Source organism: Rhinoraja longicauda, chromosome 2 (genome assembly GCF_053455715.1).
Source record: "Rhinoraja longicauda isolate Sanriku21f chromosome 2, sRhiLon1.1, whole genome shotgun sequence".
Taxonomy (NCBI): domain Eukaryota; kingdom Metazoa; phylum Chordata; class Chondrichthyes; order Rajiformes; family Arhynchobatidae; genus Rhinoraja; species Rhinoraja longicauda.
Genome location: NC_135954.1, coordinates 16,574,973 through 16,597,557, shown reverse-complemented (window position 1 = coordinate 16,597,557; position 22,585 = coordinate 16,574,973). Strand labels below are relative to the sequence as shown.

General features: G+C 48.1%; 1 protein-coding gene across 1 annotated transcript in view; it reads right to left on the bottom strand.

Moving 5' to 3' along the window:
- pik3r4 (phosphoinositide-3-kinase, regulatory subunit 4) overlaps positions 1-22,585 on the bottom strand; it is an 87,095-nt gene that overhangs the window by 12,745 nt on the left and 51,765 nt on the right. The window contains exons 13-16 of the mRNA XM_078415425.1: positions 15,062-15,226; positions 7,374-7,585; positions 6,978-7,109; positions 901-1,001 (exon numbers count right to left, since the gene is read on the bottom strand). Of these exons, the coding sequence (XP_078271551.1) occupies positions 901-1,001; positions 6,978-7,109; positions 7,374-7,585; positions 15,062-15,226 (610 nt within the window). The remainder of the gene's footprint in view (positions 1-900; positions 1,002-6,977; positions 7,110-7,373; positions 7,586-15,061; positions 15,227-22,585) is intronic.

The window sequence follows — 22,585 nt, the reverse complement described above, 5'->3', positions numbered from 1 at the left end:
AAGGGGCGGGCGGCTCAGACTGATGTCACTGAGTTTGTGGGTCCGAACACTTCGCCGGATTTCCTTGCCCCTCCGGTGAAAAATGAAAACATATCCGTGTGACGGGATAGCCCCGCTCCCCAACTTAACTCTGAAGTGCGAATTAACAGCAACATTTTTGTTAATTTCAATATTTCAGACAAACAGCAGCGAGCATGTCTGCGATCGGGTAAGAGAACACGTTCGGTGCAGCACTGAAACAGGTTGAAATAGAAAACGCTGTCCTTAACTTGCATCGAACTTTAACCACAACAAATATTCTAGCCTCAGAGATGAACTGTGATTCATTCAGAAGTCTCTTGATAGTTATAGAAATCATACATTTAATTTCATTCTCCACCCCCCCCTCCAAAACAAAGAACAATAAAAAATGCTTGTTATTCAGTCAGTATCTTGCTCACGCACTGAAGCATAAAGCAATAAAACCCACAAAATCATCGCAGTTTTGTACAACTTAACCATATATACACCTAATTAACAGTTTTGAAAGCAGTATTTTATTACCTCTACGAAGCAAAACTGGAAAAGACGGATGAAACGAAGGTTTGTTTGCACGCAGCAGATCAGCTGGTGACAATGCTTTGCCCCCACGACCTATGACCTGTGCATGCTCAGTCGGAATACTGAACTCGCTTATTATTATCACCTACTTAAGAATGGACTCCATTTCTTTCCTGGCAAAAGTCACCTATCCTTCTCTATCTTCCTAGCACTGTAGTAGTGCGTTAACCTACATTTTATACTGACGTCTCCAGAACAGAGTTTGAACTCAGTCTTCGGTCTCAAAGGCATGGGTGCCATGAGGCATGAATAAGAACTTAAGCAGAACACTTCCTAAGCATTTAAGATATAACTTCCAACCTGCATTTCTGAGAGAGGTGGAGCACTGCTGGCCCAGAGAGTGAATCGCCGGTCTCCAGTTTCCATGTCCCACATTGAAACTTCATTATTTCCCTGCACGGCTGAGAAAGAATATCAAGTCAAGTCAAGTCTATTTGTCACGTACACATAAATGTGCAGTGAAATGAAAGATTACCAACAGTCCAACAATAAGAGCAATAAAAATAAGCAATAACACACACAACCAAACAAAAAGAAACATCCATCACAGTGAGTCTCCTCCAGTCACCTCCTCACTGTGATGGAAGGCCAGAATGTCTTTTCTCTTCCCTGCCGTCTTCTCCCGCGGTCAACCATTCAGAAAACGTGAAGTGGAATCTTAAACAAAAAAAGTGCTGGTGGGACTCAGCAGGTCAGGCAGCATTTATGGAGGGAATGGACAGGTGACATTTCAGATCGGTACCCCAAGTGTGATGGTCACTTTAACAATGAAACTATAAGCTGTATGATTATTGTAAATGGTTGTCCATTATGCCTAGAAATGTTGCATTCTAGACAGAAGGCAAACAGTGAAATAATAATAGAATTGTGACTTCAAATTAAAGCTTATGTAAAACTATGATTAATTACCAATAGGAATCAATCATCAAATATTATATAGGTAGACACAAAAAGCTGGAGTAACTCAGCGGGACAGGCAACATTTCTGGAGAAGGAATGGGTGGCGTTTCAGGACGAGACCCTTCAATATCATATAACTGACATTGCAATTTACAAAGCAAGAAAACAATGGAAGTGTTATTGCTCGGTCATGTACTAGCTACAGAGGCACCTCATCAAAAACAAAGAGCTCTAAAATAAGATTATACAATTTTCTACTCTAAGTTTGCCGGTATCTGACTTGTTCTTTTGGAAACATGTAGTTTTGGACCCATGGTGGTGGAGGACAAGGAGGGGTGGGGGTTGTAAAGGGAACATTATCCTTGGACAACAACTATTGTACTATACACATCTTTGCATCTCACTCAAACATTCATTTTGGAGAATCTGAATCGAAACAGTGAGGAGGAACACTAGATTTCCTGCTACAGCTCCATTGGAAAATAGAGTGATACAGCAGGCCCTTCGGCCCAACTTGCCCACACCAGCCAACATATCCCAGCTACACTAGTCCCACCTGCCATGGTCCATATCCCTCCAAACTTGTTCTATCCATGTACCTGTCTAACAGTTTCTTAAACATTGGGGTAGACCCAGCCTCAACTACCTCCTCTGGCAGCTTGTTCCATCCACCCATCACCCCTTCTGTGAAAACGTTACCCCTCAAATTCCTATTAAATCTTTTCCCCTTCAACCTATGCCCTCTGGTCCTCGATTCACCTACTCTGGGCAAGAGACTGCGCATCTACCCGATCTATTTCTCTCATGATTTTATACACCTCTCTAAGATCACCCCTCATCCTCCTGCACTCCGAGGAATACAATCCCCGCCTACTCAACCTCTCCCTATAGCTCAGACCCTTCAGTCCTGGCAACATCCCTGTAAATCCTCAGTACCCTTTCCAACTTGACAACATCTTTCCTATAACATGTTGCAGAGAACTGAACACAATACTCTAAATGCGGCCTCACCAACATCTTATGCAACTGCAACATGTCCTCTCAACTTCTATACTCAATACTCTGACTGATGAAGGTCAATGTGCCAAAGGCCTTTTTGACCACCTTATCTACCTGTGACTCCAACTTCAAGGAACTAGGCATCTGCACACCTAAACCCCTCTGCTCTACAACATTCCCCAAAGCCCTACCATTCACTGTGTAGGTCCTGCCCATGTTAGACTTCTCAAAATGCCACACGTCACATTTCTCTGTATTAAATTCCATCAACCATCCCTCAGCCCGCCTGGCCAATCGATCAAGATCCTGCTGCAATTTTTCACAACCATCTTCACTATCTGCAAAACCACCCACTTTTATATAATCAGCAAACTTGCAAATCTTGCCATGTATGTTCTCATCCAAATCATTGATATAGATGACAAACTGTGAAGGGCCCAGCACGGAAACCTGAGACACACCACTAGTCACAGGCCTCCAGCCCGAGAAGCAACCTTCCACCATTACCCTCTGCTTTCTTCTGTGAAGCCAATTTTCTATCCATTCAGCTATCTTTCCTTGGATGCCACACGATCTAACCTTCCAGAGCAGCCTACCATGCGGAACCTTGTCGAATGTTTTGCTGAAGTCCATATATACAACATCTACAGTTCTGCCCTCATCGACCTTTTTGGTCATAGAAACATAGAAAATAGGTGCAGGAGGCCATTCGGCCCTTTGAGCCAGCACTGCCATTCATTGTGATCGTCCTCCATCGATACCCCGTGCCTGCCTTCCCCCCATATCCCTTGATTCCACTAGCCCCTAGAGCTCTATCTACCTCCCTCTTAAATCCATCCAGTGATTTGGCTTCCACTGCCCTCTGTGGCAGAGAATTCCACAAATTCACAACTCTCTTGGTGAAAACTTTTTTTTTTCACCTCAGTTTTAAATGGCCTCCCCTTTATTCTAAGACTGTGGCCCCTGGTTCTGGACTCGCCCAACAGTGGGAACATTTTTCCTTCATCTAGCTTGTCCAGTCCTTTTATAATTTTATATGTTTCTATAAGATCCCCTCTCATCCTTCTAAACTCCAGTGAATACAAGCCTAGTCTTTTCAATCTTTCCTCATATGTCAGTCTCGCCATCCCAGGGATCAATCTCGTGAACCTACGCTGCACTGTCTCAATTATAAGGATGTCCTTCCTCAAATTTTGGTCAAGTCTTCAAAAAACTCCAATTTGTGAGACACAAACTCCCACATACAAAACCATGCTGACTATCCCTAAACAGTCCTTGTCCATCCAAATGCCTGTAAATGGAGACCAATTCACTAAAGCATTAATTAGTTTTAAATTGTGGAAGAACATTTTGTCTGGTTCTGCAGGGTTGCAGTTTCCAAGATTCATGACAATTTTATCATAGACTAATTAATGTGCTTAATGCTCCAAGTTCCTTCAGCTCTGTATTCTTGTGTATATCAAAACACGATCACATCCCCATTGATAGTTTCACCTTCTGCTGCCAAATTTCTAAACTCCTGAATTTCCCTCCTTCCTTACAACTTCCCAAAGTTGAATCAGGAGATAAAATGCAAGTTGAATCAGGAGATAAAATTGGCGTGTCAAAAATGTAATGCTACGGTGGTTATGGGAGATTTCAACATGCAGGTAGACTGGGAAAATCAGGTTGGAAATGGACCCCAGGAAAGAGAGTTTGTAGAGTGCCTTCGAGATGGATTCTTAGAACAGCTTGTACTGGAGCCTACCAGGGAGAAGGCAATTCTGGATTTAGTGTTGTGTAATGATCCTGATCTGATAAGGGGACTAGAGGTAAAAGAGCCATTAAGAGGCAGTGATCACAACATGATAAGTTTTACTCTGCAAATGGAAAGGCAGAAGGGAAAATCGGAAGTGTCAGTATTACAGTATAGCAAAGGGGATTACAGAGGCATGAGGCAGGAGCTGGCCAAAATTGACTGGAAGGAGGCCCTAGCAGGGAAGACGTTAGAACAGCAATGGCAGGTATTCCTGGGAATAATGCAGAGGTTGCAGGATCAATTTATTCCAAAGAGGTGGAAAGACTCTAAGGGGAGTAAGGGACACCTGTGGCTGACAAGGGAAGTCAGGGACAGCATAAAAATTAAGGAGAGGAAGTATAACATAGCAAAGAAGAGTGGGAAGACAGAGGATTGGGACTCTTTTAAAGAGCAACAAAAGTTAACTAAAAAGGCAATACGGGGAGAAAAGATGAGGTACGAGGGTAAACTAGCCAATAATATAAAGGAGGATAGCAAAAGTTTTTTTAGGTACGTGAAGAGGAAAAAAATAGTCAAGGCAAATGTGGGTCCCTTGAAGACAGAAGCAGGGGAATTTATTATGGGGAACAAAGAAATGGCAGACGAGTTAAACCATTACTTTGGATCTGTCTTCACTGAGGAAGATACACACAATCTCCCAAATGTTCTAGGGGCCGGAGAACCTAGGTTGATGGAGGAACTGAAGGAAATCCACATTAGGCAGGAAATGGTTTTGGGTAGACTGATGGGACTGAAGGCTGATAAATCCCCAGGGCCTGATGGTCTGCATCCCAGGGTACTTAAGGAGGTGGCTCTAGAAATAGTGGAAGCATTGGAGATCATTTTTCAATGTTCTATAGATTAAGGATCAGTTCCTGTGGATTGGAGGATAGCAAATGTTATCCCACTTTTTAAGAAAGGAGGGAGAGAGAAAACGGGTAATTACAGACCAGTTAGTCTGACATCAGTGGTGGGGAAGATGCTGGAGTCAATTATCAAAGACGAAATTGCTGAGCAGTTGGATAGCAGTAACAGGATCATTCCGAGTCAGCATGGATTTACGAAGGGGAAATCATGTTTGACAAATCTACTGGAATTATTTGAGGATCTAACTAGGAAAATTGACAGGGGAGAGTCAGTGGATGTGGTGTACCTCGACTTTCAGAAAGCCTTCGACAAGGTCCCACATAGGAGATTAGTGGGCAAAATTAGGGCACATGGTATTGGGGGTAGGGTACTGACATGGATAGAAAATTGGTTGACAGACAGAAAGCAAAGAGTGGGGATAAATGGGTCCCTTTCGGAATGGCAGGCAGTGACCAGTGGGGTACCGCAAGGTTCGGTGCTGGGACCCCAGCTATTTACGATATACATTAATGACTTAGACGAAGGGATTAAAAGTACCATTAGCAAATTTGCAGATGATACTATGCTGGGGGGTAGTGTGAATTGTGAGGAAGATACAATAAGGCTGCAGGGTGACTTGGACAGGTTGTGTGAGTGGGCGGATACATGGCAGATGCAGTTTAATGTAGATAAGTGTGAGGTTATTCACTTTGGAAGTAAGAATAGAAAGGCAGATTATTATCTGAATGGTGTCAAGTTAGGAGGAGGGGGAGTTCAACGAGATCTGGGTGTCCTAGTGCATCAGTCAATGAAAGGAAGCATGCAGGTACAGCAGGCAGTGAAGAAAGCCAATGGAATGTTGGCCTTCATAACAAGAGGAGTTGAGTATAGGAGCAAAGAGGTCCTTCTACAGTTGTACCGGGCCCTGGTGAGACCGCACCTGGAGTACTGTGTGCAGTTTTGGTCTCCAAATTTGAGGAAGGATATTCTTGCTATGGAGGGCGTGCAGCGTAGGTTCACTAGGTTAATTCCCGGAATGGCGGGACTGTCGTATGTTGAAAGGCTGGAGCGATTGGGCTTGTATACACTGGAATTTAGAAGGATGAGGGGGGATCTTATTGAAACATATAAGATAATTAGGAGATTGGACACATTAGAGGCAGGAAACATGTTCCCAATGTTGGGAACAAGGGGCCAGAACAAGGGGCCACAGTTTAAGAATAAGGGGTAGGCCATTTAGAACGGAGATGAGGAAGAACTTTTTCAGTCAGAGAGTGGTGAAGGTGTGGAATTCTCTGCCTCAGAAGGCAGTGGAGGCCAGTTCGTTGGATGCTTTCAAGAGAGAGCTGGATAGAGCTCTTAAGGATAGCGGAGTGAGGGGGTATGGGGAGAAGGCAGGAACGGGGTACTGATTGAGAGTGATCAGCCATGATCGCATTGAATGGCGGTGCTGGCTCGAAGGGCTGAATGGCCTACTCCTGCACCTATTGTCTATTGTCTATTGTCTTTTCACTATTACAATGCCTTCTTTCACTAATTGTTCAGACCTGCCCTGATATGTTTGACAAAAACAAAATAAAATTCACATTCTCTCTTCCTCTGAGTGTGTGCCCTGGGATATCATCAATATACTAGATATGTTGCATAAATGGAAGATATTGCTCTATACAGAGAGATGGCATTAATTATTATCGAACAGCAGATAACAGACAGAAAGGACCAAGGGCCTTCATTGGTCAGCAATGCTGAATTTTAATGTTAAACGCCAAATTCTTTGGAGGAGCCAGAAAGCCAAATGCAGGCTGAAGCCAAAAATAATACACCATAAGTAATCTAAGTGAAGCATAGAACATACCTGCGATGACCCATGACTGGCAGAGAGGATGCATTATCACCTGTCGAATGCGAGCTCTGGCTGGGTGACAATGACTTGAAATGGGCAGCTGAAATCTCATGTCCCAACAAGCCATAGTTCCACTACTTGTTCCTTTATAAAAAAAGAATCCAACTCTAAATATAAAACAGCAAATGCCATGTAGTGCTCCCAGAAAAATCACTTACTGCAAAAACAACTGCTCTGATTGTGTTTGAATGCAAAATAAGCCAACTTCATTTTTGCTGTAAAAATTTACTACTTCGTGCCAACATTTCATTTTGCTGATAATTATATTTTTCTTAATGAAAGATTATTGAAAAATGTGTAGCAAAAGCAGCAGATACAAGATAAATTGCCACAGGAAATCACACATACCTATACAGAGCCAGCATTGATGTATATCTACAGCAAAGGAGGTTATGAGTCCAAGTCTCAAATCATGTTTTAATGTCCAAGCATTTGTTGATGACCTCAGGTCCCAGCCAACTAAAGAACCATTTACAGTTGCATATGCCAAAACAGACTGAGCACCTGCATTAAAGTGGTGAATATCCACCACACAGCCATCCTCTTTCTGGTCCAAAATCCTTGGGGGAAAGAAAAAGGAGATATTTACAAAAAAACTTGCTAATACTTACCAAGAATTGATTTTGAATTGGAAATATATGTCTGGAATGTGTTTATAATTAATTACATACATTCCATAAATGGAATAAATTAGCATAGCAATAACTATGTGAGCACAAATTTAAACAATGGATGGAAGATCATTTTATCTTATTTGTTTTATAAACAAATTTATCTGGCCAAGTGAAAATGACCTTGTGGTGACACCTGGTGGCAACCCAAGGGGAGAACAAACCATCGGCACCTCGGTGTGGGAGGCGCTAGCCACAGGGTCGGTACCCGAGTTGGTATTTAAGGCCGGGCAACGCCCGTGACTTGGGGTGGAGTAGGGAGCTGTATTGGAGAGAATAAACACATCTAGTGCACGCAACTCATGTCTGATTAGCGTTTGGAGGGACTCCTTCTCGTCCCGCTACATTGGTGACCCCGACGCCCAGGAAGGGTAATCCTGGAGGGTAAGTTTGAAAAGAAAACGTATTCTGCTGCTGCTGCCCACAAGGCCGTCGAGGCCGAACTCAACGCGGTATCGCTGAAGCTCCCTACATTTTGGAACTCGCAGCCGGTTTCGACAGGCCGAATCCCAATTTTACATCCGCGGCGTTACAACCGAGGAGACCCGCTATCACTATGTGGTCGGCGCCCTGGACCAGCAGACGGCCGGTCAGGTCGCTCCTTACCTGGATAATCCGCCAGCGGCGAATAAATACACAGGCCTCAAGAAGCTGCTGCTCTGGATCTACGGGCCGAGCCGAATGCAGCGCGCCCGTCAGGTTCTTAACATTGGCGGACTCGGCGAACGGATGCCTTCGGCCCTCATGAGCGAGATGCTGATGCTCATGGGCGACCACCAGCCCTGCCCGCTCTTTGAATTTGTCTACCTGCAGCAGTTGCCGCGAGACATCCGCCGGTAGCTCACGGGGAGAGCTTCGAGGATGCCATCCAGTTAGCGGCCCGCGCTGATGAGCTGAGATGCTGCCTGACCTGCTGAGTTACTCCAGCATTTTGTGAATAAATACCTTCGATTTGTACCAGCATCTGCAGTTATTTTCTTACTCAACTTTTGAGAAGATCTCCTTGTGCTCTATCGCGCCCATAGCGCCAGTCAGCAACCCAGTAGCGACGGTGGACAATGTCTACGCCCAGGTACTGGCTGAGTTTCCGGACATTGTCACCCCCAAGTTCGGCTCGGCCAGCCTGAGGCAAGGTGTCATGCACCATATACTGACATCAGGCCCACCGCTCCACGCCCGCAGGCTCGCTCCTGACTAGTTCCTTATAGCAAAGGCGGAGTTTCGGAGTATGGAGGCCATGGGTATCGTTCGACGCTCCAACAGCCCATGGGCCTCCCGGCTGCACATGGTGCCGAAGGTGTCCGTCGGCAGGAGGCCGTGCGGGGACTACCGCCGACTTAACGAGGTCACGACCGCCGACCGTTACCCTATCCCCCACATACGGGACTTCTCAGCCCATCTGGCCAGGGCTAGGTTCTTCTCCAAGATCGACCTAGTCCGGGGATATCACCAGATCCCCGTGCGACCGGAGGATGTCCCTAAGACAGCAATCGTCACCCCATTCGGGTTGTTAAGAGTTTCTTTGGATGCCCTTCGGCCTCAAGAACCCCGCGCAGGCCTTTCAGCGCCTGATGGACACCACGGTGCGCGAGCTCGACTTCCTGTTTGGACGACATCCTGGTGGCATGTCACTCGCGAGAGGAACACTGCGCCCACCTGCGTCTACTCTTCCAGTGCCTCAATGACCATGGCCTCGTATTTAACCCTGGCAAGTGCCAATTTGCGCTTCGGGCCATCAACTTCCTGGGGCTTCGAGTGACACGGCATGGAGCGGTGCCTCTGCCGGACAGGGTTGAGGCAATCCGCCAGTTCCCGTGGCCTGCTACGGTGCGTGGCCTCCAGTTCTTAGGGATGGTCACATTTTACCACAGGTTCGTTCCGGCGGCTGCCAAACTTTTGCGGCCGCTTTTCCAGTTGCTGCCAGGCAAGCAACAGGGGATACAGTGGGATGCTATCGCCACGGCGGCGTTTGAAGGAGCGAAGGAGGCCATGGCTCGGGCGACTATGCTCGTGCATCCGTCGGCCGACGCTGCCACAGCCCTTACCGTGGACGCCTCGGACTCTGCGGTCGGCGGCGTGTTGGAACAGTCGGTTAACGGCCGTTGGTGGCCTCTCGCCTTCTTTAGCCATCACCTGAGCGCCGCGGAGCAGCGCTACAGCGCGTTCGACCGGGAGTTGCTCGCATTACACCTCACAGTGCGGCACTTCCTCGAGGGCCGTTCCTTCGTAACCTTCATGGACCACAAGCCCCTCACGTTTGCTTTCGCAAAGGTTTCAGATCCTTGGTCCGCCCGTCAGCAGCGCCAGCTGGCGGCTATTTTGGAGTATACAATGTACGTCCAACACATCACCAGGAAACGCAACCTCGTGGCGGATGTTTTGTCCCATCCGACAATTGCAGCCATGCTTAACCCGGCCCCGGGAATAGATTACTCCGCCTTGGCGGCGGCCCAGCTGGCGGACGGTGAGATGCCAGCGTACCGCACCGCGATCTCTGGCTTTGTGCTTGAGGACGTGCCGTTGGGTTTCATCCTCTGTGACGTGTCCACGGGTCAGCCGAGGCCTATCGTTCCGGCGGCCTGGCGCCGTCGCGTCTTTGAGGTGATCCATGGGCTGGCCCACCCATCCATCCGGGGCACGGTCGCTATGGTGGCCGCAAGGTTTATGTGGCACGGACTTCGGAAGCAGGATGCTCGCTGGGCCCAGACGTGCATCCCGTGCCAGACATCAAAGGTGCATCGCCACGTCCGGGCACCCGTTCAGGACTTCGCAGTGCCACACCGGCGTTTCAATCACAAACATGTGGACACCGTGGGGCCGCTGTCGCCGTCCCAGGGTGTTTCACACCTGCTTACGGTGGTTGACCGTTTTACGCAGTGGCCAGAGGCCATCCCGCTCACGGACACTACAATTCAGTCGTGCACTCGTGCCCTCGTGGCAACTTGGATTGCCCGCTTTGGCGTTCCACTTCACATCACGTCCGACCGGGGCGCACAGAACTGTGGTCCGCCATGGCCCGCCTGTTGGGGACGCAGCTCCACCACTCATCAGCATACCATCCCCAGTCAAATGGGTTGGTGGAGCGGTTCCACCGCTGTCTGAAGGCCGGCCTGAAGGCTCGTCTCATGGGCCCGGGGTGGATGGATCAGTTGCCGTGGGTCCTGTTGGGGATTCCGACGGCCCCTAAGGAGGATCTGTCATCGTCCTCCGCGGAGTTGGTATATGGTACTCTGCTTACCATCCCCGGGGAGTTTGTCCCAGCTGCTGATGGGTCCCAGGAACCCCCGTCATCGGTGCTGATCCGCTTGCGGGAGAGGGTCGGCGTCTTGTCTCCCATCCCAAAGTCGCGTCATGGAGTGGCCCCTATCCATGTGCCACTGCCGCTGATGAGCTGCCTGTATGTTTTTCTTTGCCTTGACTCCCACAGGTCGCCCTTGCAGCGCCCGTATGAAGGTCCCTTTCACGTGCTGCGGCACGGGACTACTACTTTTGATTTGGACATGGGAGGCCGGTGCGAAAATGTGTCTGTGGCTCGTTTGAAACCGGCCCACTTGGACCTGAGCGAGCCAGTCCATGTGGCTCAACCGCCCCGTCGCGGGCGTCTGCCCTCCCGGGCTCCCGGTGATTCCTCCGAACCGAGCAAGCCCCCGGGGCGTGGGATTGTATCTACGCGTTTGGGCCGCCTCATTCGGCGTCCCGTCCGGTTCGGTGCCTCTGGTTCTAGGGGGGGGGGGGGGGGGGGGGGGGGGAGGGATCATGTGGTGACACCTGGTGACAACCCAAGGGCAGAACGAACCATGTGCGCTAGAGGGCGGCGTCTCGGTGTGGGAGGCGCTTGCCACGGGGTCGGTACCTGAGTTGGTATTTAAGGCCGGGCAACGACCTTATTAGTGCGATTATAAAATATAAAAGTTGTATTAGTACCAGTAGATTCAAAACAAAAATGGGAACTGATTTGAGACGAGATGCTGATAATAACAAACTGTTTTCCATTTTTAGTATTTATGAATAATCAAATGCAAATGTAAAATTCCAACCACATTCTCACATTCAATATCTAGCTTGCAAATATGAAAACAAGCTTCTTTAATATTAAATTAAATATACCTAATTATTAATACCACATGCAAACTTTACAGAATTAGAAATTAAAACAAAGGACTACGTGTTAGTGACAAGGAAACCATCCCACACTGTTAGCTGCAGCACTGTTAACAAACCTTTTGAAATAACTCAATTGAAGGGGGTAGGGTCAGTATATATTAACATGGTTCTCTCATTAAATTGTGTCAGTTCCAAGATGTTTTAAAATCAAAGGTCTCTGAGAAAACAGGAAATACTATTGCCTTCATCTGTATCAATCATATTACAGAAAGTAGCAAATAATTGGCAGTTTCTTTTTAAGAAGAAAAATGTTTGGACATAACATTGGGTAATGTGCACGATTAATGTTAAAACCTAATTATAACGATACTAAAGGTTTCTTTAAAGAAAGGAGCATATTATGTGAATTGACTTGGGGATATTTATCTCAAGGATCCATTTTCATCTCTAATGTTAAATAATACATCTTTGTATCCTAATTTAGTACAGAAGGAAATTAGTTCCTCATGTCTTGAAACAAAAAAGAAATGCACGTATAACAATGACATAAATGCAATTGGAAGAGGTTAATCATGCTAAAATCAGGGCTTTAATATCAAGTATTAAATATGCATAAAAACTTAGGAAATGAATGACTAAAAATAAAATTAAGCATACACATTACAGATGCAATGGTCTTCCTTTCTGTAGAGAAAAAGATAAAAGGTCACCATCAAAACATAATGGCCCAAATCTTGCACCACCAATACCTTAGCTTTGCTACCCAGGGTCATATGCAGCATCAAAGGCCGATTACTCATGGTGTTCTATGTCAAACATCTAGCAGTTAGGAATAAGATATCTATCTATTTTATCCCATCAATGACAGACAAAACAAGAAAGTTTCTGATTTGTGCTGATGAAATTAATAACTCTCAGAACATATATAGAAACCATCCAGCTGGAGGATAGATACGAGGATATATTATGCTGTAGTTTGATGATATTTAGAAAAAATATCAACGATGGTTTGCATGCTTTGAGCAAAAAAATCATGGCTAGGATACTATTTTTCAATGAAATATTAGAGCTAAATCCATATTCCTGCAAAGGCTGTAGACTATTTTACAGATCAAAGATGTTATGTAGCCCAGGCAAGGTAAATTAAACTGTGCCAAAATGAAGACCTGGAGCACAAATATAGTTTTGACAACATCTGACTAAGGCTGTGCTGGCTCGAAGGGCCGCATGGCCTATCCTTCACCTATTTTCTATGTAACATTTTTAACATTGAAAAACCCAGCACTTGATAAAACATGTTGCAATTTTTTTTCTTTTTCAGATATTTATTTTACTTATGGCTTCAACTATTTGCAACAAGGAAGTCAGGCTGCACAGTTAGCTGCAGTACTATTTGCAAAGATATGCAAAATTGTTAAATAGAACAAGGAACTAATCTTCCAATTACACTTCATCATTGATCATAACTGCATTATTGCAATGTTTAAGAAACATTAAACAGATACATGGATAGGCCAGGTTTAGAGGGATAGACAATAGACAATAGGTGCAGGAGTAGGCCATTCAGCCCTTCGAGCCAGCACCGCCATTCAATGCGATCATGGCTGATCACTCTCAATCAGTACCCCGTTCCTGCCTTCTCCCCATACCCCCTCACTCCGCTATCCTTAAGAGCTCTATCCAGCTCTCTTGAAAGCATCCAACGAACTGGCCTCCACTGCCTTCTGAGGCAGAGAATTCCACACCTTCACCACCCTCTGACTGAAAAAGTTCTTCCTCATCTCCGTTCTAAATGGCCTACCCCTTATTCTTAAACTGTGGCCCCTTGTTCTGGACTCCCCCAACATTGGGAACATGTTATCTGCCTCTAATGTGTCCAATCCCCTAATTATCTTATATGTTTCAATAAGATCCCCCCTCATCCTTCTAAATTCCAGTGTATACAAGCCCAATCGCTCCAGCCTTTCAACATACGACAGTCCCGCCATTCTGGGAATTAACCTAGTAAACCTACGCTGCACGCCCTCCATAGCAAGAATATCCTTCCTCAAATTTGGAGACCAAAACTGCACACAGTACTCCAGGTGCGGTCTCACCAGGGCCCGGTACAACTGTAGAAGGACCTCTTTGCTCCTATACTCAACTCCTCTTGTTACGAAGGCCAACATTCCATTGGCTTTCTTCACTGCCTGCTGTACCTGCATGCTTCCTTTCATTGACTGATGCACTAGGACACCCAGATGGGCCAAATACAAGCAGGTGGGACTAGTGTAGATGGGACATATTGGCCGGTGTAGGCAAGTTGGGCTAAAGTGCTTGTTTTCACGCTGCAAGATTATTATTAGAATTTATTAAAAATGGACAAGTGCAAAGCAACCCGTGTGGATTTTACATTCAGTGTTGAAGCGACAGTGTTTATTGCCAACCTCAAAGAAAGTTGACCACAAAGATTTTCCAATCTTCGTGGCAAAGATTTCCAAGTTTCTGACTTCCAACTTTTTGACTCCTTCAGCCATCTTTTCAAACTGGTTGAAATCCACATTACAGAATTATCACAGAAGGGGAATTTACAAGATCCAAATGCATAACATGTTTTTTATTGAGCCAAGCTTGATAATTCACAATTATGGTTTATGGAAGTCAATAGGAATTCACTTAGATTGCTTGCAATGAAGCATATAAACCAGATTGAGTTGGAGCCAGCCCACCCTCATGCTATACCTGTAGTCAGCTTTAGTACTTGCAGTCCTGCGGATCCAAATATACTGCAGATCTTGCTGCTACAATTGATCAAAGATACTCAAAACCAGCTCAAAAATTATTTCAAATACAGGTCCACCACCCATTTTTCAGCAGCCGTGCTGCCAGAGTCTTTCTGGATTATCCGTTTTGCCAGACCAATAGAGATCATGGCCTTGGGAGGGGGAGATACCGGCCCGCAATGTCGGCCGCGGAAGTCAGCCATGGAATGGACCCGCCGATAGGTGCAGAAGTCCTGATGAGGTCATGATCGGCCGCCTTACCCGGCCTAGATGCCACATTTTCGGGGGGGACTTCCGCAGTGGGGAGGGGGTGGACTTTGTCCGGATTAAAGGGAAAGCCGGACCACCGGTTGCCAGAAAATCGGTGGTGGACCTGTAATTTATCATTTAAAATCAGATTATTTATAAAAACATTCAAATGTTCAAAATCTAGAACAAGACTTACCTGGAGAAAATTAACATGATAAAAATCAGATAATATTCAAATGAAATGCTGTACCTGCTCTGGAGGGGATGTATTTTTGGAGATTTTGGAGGTTTGCTAGCTTCAATTCCCAGGAGCTGGACCGTACCATTGTCAGAAGCTACTGCCAGATAATGGGAGCCGTGACAGAATGCCAAAGTTTTCACTTTTCCTCCGATTCGAGAATAAGTCAAAATTGATCTACAAAACAAAGACAAAATCAGAAAAGGAAAATTAATCGCATCAAAAGTTTGACAATTTTTTTTTTTTTAAACAGCAACTCTATCAATGACGGCTAATGCGCTTCATCCCAAATGATACAGAAACTTTCATGCTCAACTTCATGTCTGAAGAAAGCACTCCTCACACAAACCATAAATCGAAAGCTGCAACAAACTTCTCCAAAAAGCCGTTCTGAACTGCAATGCTTGAATCAACTGCAAGTTTACATGCACTGCAGATAATAATAATAATAATGCATTTTATTTATATAGCGCTTTTCATATACTCAAAGATGCTGTTTATGTAAAAAGACAAAGTGCTGGGGTAACCCAGCAGGTCAGGCAGCATCTCAGAAGAACATGGATAGTTGACATAAGTGGATCCTTCTTCAGACGGATTGTGGTGGGGAGAGAAATGGAAGAGTAGGAGCAGGACAATGCCTGGCGAGTGATAGATGGATACAGATGAGAGCTATTTTTGATAGGCGGATGATCGGACAAAGGCCACCAATTTGCAAGTGCTCTCCAGAGATGTTTTGCTCATTAAGATTAGAGAAAGATCGAAGCCAGTAATTTAAGACATTTGGCTTCACAGCATGGAAAACCTAAATGATTTTAGAATACATTATTGTATATTTGATTAGGGATGCTCTGCATGGCTTTGTGGATGCGAAATAGTCTCTCACAAATCTGATAGAACTTGTTTTGAAGGTCATTAAGGGAATTGACGACAGCAGGATAGTGGAGTTTGTCTATGAACTTTTGCATGCCTTTGACCGAGTCCCGCATGGCACAGCAGTCTGGAAAGATTGGGCACATGAAATCCAAGGTGAGCGAGCCAAATGGATTCAAAATTGGCTTGGAGGAAGCAATCAATGGGCAGTTGTGGAAGGTTGTTTTTCTGATTGGAGACCTGTGAGCTGTGGCATGCTGCAGACGTCCTCTGTTGTTTGACATCAACATTAATGACTTGGATGATAATGTAATTCATTTTAAAGATGACACCAAAATTCGTGGTGTAGTGGACAGCAAGGATATCCAAGTTCATAACAGGAACTAGATCAGTTGGGAAGGCAAATAAAGGAAGGCAAATAAAGGCAAATAAATAATATAGAATTTAACTCTGGCAAGTGTGAAGTATTGCAAATTATAAATATATGTTAAGCAATTTTGATTGCAAGTTAGAGATTGCATTTTCATGTCTGAAAACTTCAGATAAACAAGAAATTTAGAGCAGGAGCACCCACATTATGATCCGCACCAATTCTAGTGTGGTTTAATCTGCTGAACGCTCCCAGGCTTGGATATTCCACTAGCAAGAGGCCTAAAATGGCATACACATGAGAATTCTCTCTGCAATTACTTTTGCACACAGCAGACATGGGAAATGTTGGAGAGGGTCAGCAGAAATCAAAGTATCAGGTTCAATAGACAATTGTAGTGGGCCAAGTAGGCCAAAATAACGACAAGTAGGCAAGGTTAACGAAAGCGTGTTTACTGTATCTCTGGAACTCCAAAAGGGAATGAGAGTCATGCGGTCCTTGACCTTTATACTCCCGGCCGAAGTCCGCCTCCTTGGCTCGACCCATTCCCGTGCCGAGGGGTCGTGAGTGGTATGGCCCGACCCTCGGGAGCCGCCACAGGACCCCCCCCCCAGAACCAGAGGCACGAAGCGCACCGGTGGTCGCACTAGTCGACCGAACCGTGTACGGTACCCGTCCGACGGGGGGTCTGGCGGGGGCTCAGCTGAAGGGACAACCGGGGGGGCTGGCGGGGGCACTGCTGGAGGGACAAACGGGGGCGGAGAAGGGGGTACAAATACCGGTCGAGATGAGGGGATCGGCGGGTGCGGTGTTGGAGGCACTTGTAAAGGGGGGCGCCCGCGCGGCCGAGGCTGTGCAACCCGCACCGGCTGGTCAATGTCCAAGTGCGCTGGCTTGAGGCGATTAATTGACACGGCCTCCGGTCGGCCCCCCATGTCCAACACAAAAGTTGTCTCACCGTGCTTCAGCACCTTGAAAGGGCCCTCATAAGGTCTCTGAAGCTGTGCTCGATGGGCGTCGCGGCGGAGAAAAACGTAGGCACAATCTCGAAGGGCCAATGGGACGTGCGGGTGGAACGTCCCATGGTGAGACGTAGGGACGGGTGCCAGTTTTCCCACTCGCTCACGAAGGCGCTGTAGGGTGGACGAGGACGGTTCCTGCTGCCCCGGCGATGAGGGCACGAACTCCCCGGGCACGGTGAGCGGCGACCCGTAGACGAGCTCGGCTGATGACGTTGCGAGGTCCTCCTTGGGTGCCGTCCGGATGCCTAATAAGACCCACGGCAGTGCGTCCATCCAATCGGGGCCGGAGAGTCGTGCCTTCAACGCAGCCTTGAGCTGCCGGTGGAACCTCTCCACCAGGCCGTTAGCCTGCGGATGGTAGGCCGTGGTGTGGTGAAGCCGAACCCCTAACAGCTCAGCCATGGCTGACCACAACTCAGAGGTGAACTGTGGTCCCCGGTCTGATGTAAGGTCCACCGGCACCCCAAAGCGTGCGATCCAATTTGCAGCCAACGCTCGAGCACACGTGGCCGTGGACGTGTCGGTCAATGGTATGGCCTCTGGCCACCGGGTGAACCTGTCAACCACCGTGAGGAGGTGAGTAATGCCCCTCGAAGTCGGGAGGGGACCCACAATGTCCACTGGTTGAGCCACCGCCAGGGCTGAATAGTCAATGCCAGGCGCCACATCCAAAACCACCTCGACGGCGGGGCGCGACAACGCGTCGGCCACCCGGTTTTCTTTCCCCTCCACGAAACGGATGGAGGTTGTGTACTCTGAAATGTACGCCAAATGACGCTGTTGTCGGGCAGACCACGGGTCTGCAACCTTCGTGAAGGCGAAAGTTAGTGGCTTGTGGTCCGTGAATGCTGTGAACGGACGTCCCTCCAGAAAGTAGCGGAAGTGACGTACCGCCTGGTACAGGGCCAGGAGCTCGCGGTCAAACGCACTATACTTCTTCTGGGCGCTGGTAAGGTGTCGGCTGAAAAAGGCCAGGGGACACCAACCCCTGTCTGTCAGTTGTTCCAGCACGGCGCCGATAGCTACCTCTGATGCGTCCACTGTAAGGGCCGTCGGGGCATTTTCCCGTGGGTGGACGAGCAGCACAGCCCGAGCCAGGGCCTCCTTTGCGCCATCGAAAGCCGTCGCCGCCTCATCGGTCCACGCAATGTCCTTACGTCCGCCTGCCAGAAGATGATACAGCGGCTCCATGATGTGGGCCGCAGATGGCAAAAAACGGTGGTAAAAAGCCACCATGCCCACGAATTCCTGCAGGCCACGTAACGAGAAGGGACGGGGAAACCGGCGGATGGCCTCAACTTTGTCCGGCAGAGGAACCGCACCCTGCGAAGCCACGCGGTGGCCGAGGAAATCGATGGTTTCCACGCCGAGCTGGCACTTGGCGATGTTGATAGCCAAGCCATGCTCACTCAGCCTTTGAAACAGCTGTCGAAGGTGGGCACAGTGCTGCTTCCGCGAGCGGCTGGCTATCAATATGTCATCGAGGTACACAAATATGAAGTCCAGCCCACGACACACGCCATCCATCAGGCGCTGAAATGCCTGCGCCGCGTTTTTGAGGCCGAATGGCATGCGCACGAACTCATACAGGCCAAACGGTGTGATGATCGCCGTCTTTGGTACGTCGTCCGGATTGACGGGGATCTGGTTGTAACCCCGCACCAGATCCACTTTGGAGAATATAGTAGCCCCGGCGAGGTGGGCGTTGAAATCCTGAATGTGGGGTACGGGGTATCGGTCCGCCGTGGTAGCAGCGTTCAGTCGCCGATAATCCCCGCAAGGCCGCCAGCCACCGCTTGCCTTGGGGACCATGTGAAGTGGGGACGCCCATGGACTGTTCGATGGTCGAACGATCCCCAAGGATTCCATGTCGCGGAATTCCTGCCGCGCCAGACGCAATTTATCCGGCGGAAGTCGGCGCGCTCGTGCGTGGAGGGGTGGGCCGGTCGTGACGATGAAATGCACCACCCCATGCTTGGGGTTTGACGTACGAAATTGCGGCGCCGTGATGTCCGGGAATTCCGCCAGGATTCGAGCATAGGTGGATTCGACCGATGACAGCGGTCGAGCAACAGGACAGACCAACCCTAATGTAATGGGCTGCATTGTTGCACTGTGGACCAATTGCTGCCTCCTGACATCCACCAGGAGGGAATGCGCCCGCAAAAAGTCCGCCCCGAGCAACGGTTGTGAGACGTCGGCCACGGTGAACTGCCAAGTAAAGTGGCAAGAGCCGAAGGTGATCTTCACCGTGCGCACGCCATAGGTGCGAATGCTGGTTCCATTCGCAGCGGTGAGGGCGGAACTGCGCTTCCCAGAATGAATGTCCTGCATCGAAGGAGGCAGCACGCTCAACTCTGCCCCGGTATCCACAAGAAAACGATTACCCGAAACCCGATCCCAAGCAAAAAGGCGGTGAATCTGGCCGGCCGCCGCGGGGTCTACTGGCAGCCGGCCACAGCTTTTCCCGGATACGCGCATGGCAGGCGGCATCGTCGGGCTGCAGCACCCCAGCGCTGGTGGTAATAACACCAGTTCTTAACCAAGGTGTTGTCTGAAGCCTGCTGTCGTTGAAAAGCAGGTGCAGTACCTGCGGCTGCCGCCGGGGGAGCCCGTGCAGGCCTCCGGGGCGCAGGTTTGACTCCTTCCACAGCCGCCCCTCCCGACCAGGCTATTTCGGGCGCTGCCGGAGTGACGCGCAGCGTCATGACGTCATCACTGCGCGCCGCCCAAAGGGCGTCTGCACGCCTGCCGAGGGCCTGGAGATCATCAAAAGGCCCTTCACTGAGCTGCATGCGAATGTCGGACGGCAGTAAGTGGAGAAATAGATAGTCGAAAAGGAGGCAAGGTTTGTGACCGTCCAGCAACGCGAGCATGTCACTAAGCAGCGCGGATGGGCGCCGGTCGCCCAGGGGAGGCATTTGGAGGATTCCTTTAGCCCGCTCCATTCTCGGGAGCCGGTAAGTTTCCAGCAATAGATCTTTAAGCGCCTTGTATTTACCTTGGGTCGGTAGGTCGGCGAGGAACTCGGTTACCCGCTGGACCGTGTCCTGGTCCAGGGCTCCAACCAGGTAGAAAAACCGTGTATCATCCGACCGGATGGATTTGAGCTTGCTGGAACCAGACGTGGGGTCGGTGGGTCCAAAAGGTAGGGAGGGCTACAGAAATTGCCTCGATAGCCGGTGTAGCGCCCTCGGACAGCGAGGCGAAGGCTGAGCCCCATGTCTTGTCCATTTTTCTATAATGGACCGTTCGGGGTCACCAATGTAGTGGGCCAAGTAGGCCAAAATAACGACAAGTAGGCAAGGTTAACGAAAGCGTGTTTACTGTATCTCTGGAACTCCAAAAGGGAATGAGAGTCATGCGGTCCTTGACCTTTATACTCCCGGCCGAAGTCCGCCTCCTTGGCTCGACCCATTCCCGTGCCGAGGGGTCGTGAGTGGTATGGCCCGACCCTCGGGAGCCGCCACACAATAGACAATAGACAATAGGTGCAGGAGTAGGCCATTCAGCCCTTCGAGCCAGCACCGCCATTCAATGCGATCATGGCTGATCACTCTCAATCAGTACCCCGTTCCTGCCTTCTCCCCATACCCCTCACTCCGCTATCCTTAAGAGCTCTATCCAGCTCTCTTGAAAGCATCCAACGAACTGGCCTCCACTGCCTTCTGAGGCAGAGAATTCCACACCTTCACCACCTTCTGACTGAAAAAGTTCTTCCTCATCTCCGTTCTAAATGGCCTACCCCTTATTCTTAAATTGTGGCCCCTTGTTCTGGACTCCCCCAACATTGGGAACATGTTATCTGCCTCTAATGTGTCCAATCCCCTAATTATCTTATATGTTTCAATAAGATCCCCCCTCATCCTTCTAAATTCCAGTGTATACAAGCCCAATCGCTCCAGCCTTTCAACATACGACAGTCCCGCCATTGCGGGAATTAACCTAGTGAACCTACGCTGCACGCCCTCCATAGCAAGAATATCCTTCCTCAAATTTGGAGACCAAAACTGCACACAGTACTCCAGGTGCGGTCTCACCAGGGCCCGGTACAACTGTAGAAGGACCTCTTTGCTCCTATACTCAACTCCTCTTGTTACGAAGGTCAACATTCCATTGGCTTTCTTCACTGCCTGCTGTACCTGCATGCTTCCTTTCATTGACTGATGCACTAGGACACCCAGATCTCGTTGAACTCCCCCTCCTCCTAACTTGAAACCATTCAGATAATAATCTGCCTTTCTATTCTTACTTCCAAAGTGAATAACCTCACACTTATCTACATTAAACTGCATCTGCCATGTATCCGCCCACTCACACAACCTGTCCAAGTCACCCTGCAGCCTTATTGTATCTTCCTCACAATTCACACTACCCCCCAACTTAGTATCATCTGCAAATTTGCTAATGGTACTTTTAATCCCTTCGTCTAAGTCATTAATGTATATCGTAAATAGCTGGGGTCCCAGCACCGAACCTTGCGGTACCCCACTGGTCACTGCCTGCCATTCCGAAAGGGACCCATTTATCCCCACTCTTTGCTTTCTGTCTGTCAACCAATTTTCTATCCATGTCAGTACCCTACCCCCAATACCATGTGCTCTAATTTTGCCCACTAATCTCCTATGTGGGACCTTGTCGAAGGCTTTCTGAAAGTCGAGGTACACCACATCCACTGACTCTCCCTTGTCAATTTTCCTAGTTACATCCTCAAAAAATTCCAGTAGATTTGTCAAGCATGATTTCCCCTTCGTAAATCCATGCTGACTCGGAACGATCCCGTTACTGCTATTCAAATGCTCAGCAATTTCGTTTTTTATAATTGACTCCAGCATCTTCCCCACCACTGATGTCAGACTAACTGGTCTATAATTACCCGTTTTCTCTCTCCCTCCTTTCTTAAAAAGTGGGATAACATTTGCTATCCTCCAATCCACAGGAACTGATCCTGAATCTATAGAACATTGAAAAATGATCTCCAATGCTTCCACTATTTCTAGAGCCACCTCCTTAAGTACTCTGGGATGCAGACCATCAGGCCCTGGGGATTTATCAGCCTTCAGTCCCATCAGTCTACCCAAAACCATTTCCTGCCTAATGTGGATTTCCTTCAGTTCCTCCATCATCCTAGGTTTTCCGGCCCCTAGAACATTTGGGAGATTGTGTGTATCTTCCTCAGTGAAGACAGATCCAAAGTAACGGTTTAACTCGTCTGCCATTTCTTTGTTCCCCATAATAAATTCCCTTGCTTCTGTCTTCAAGGGACCCACATTT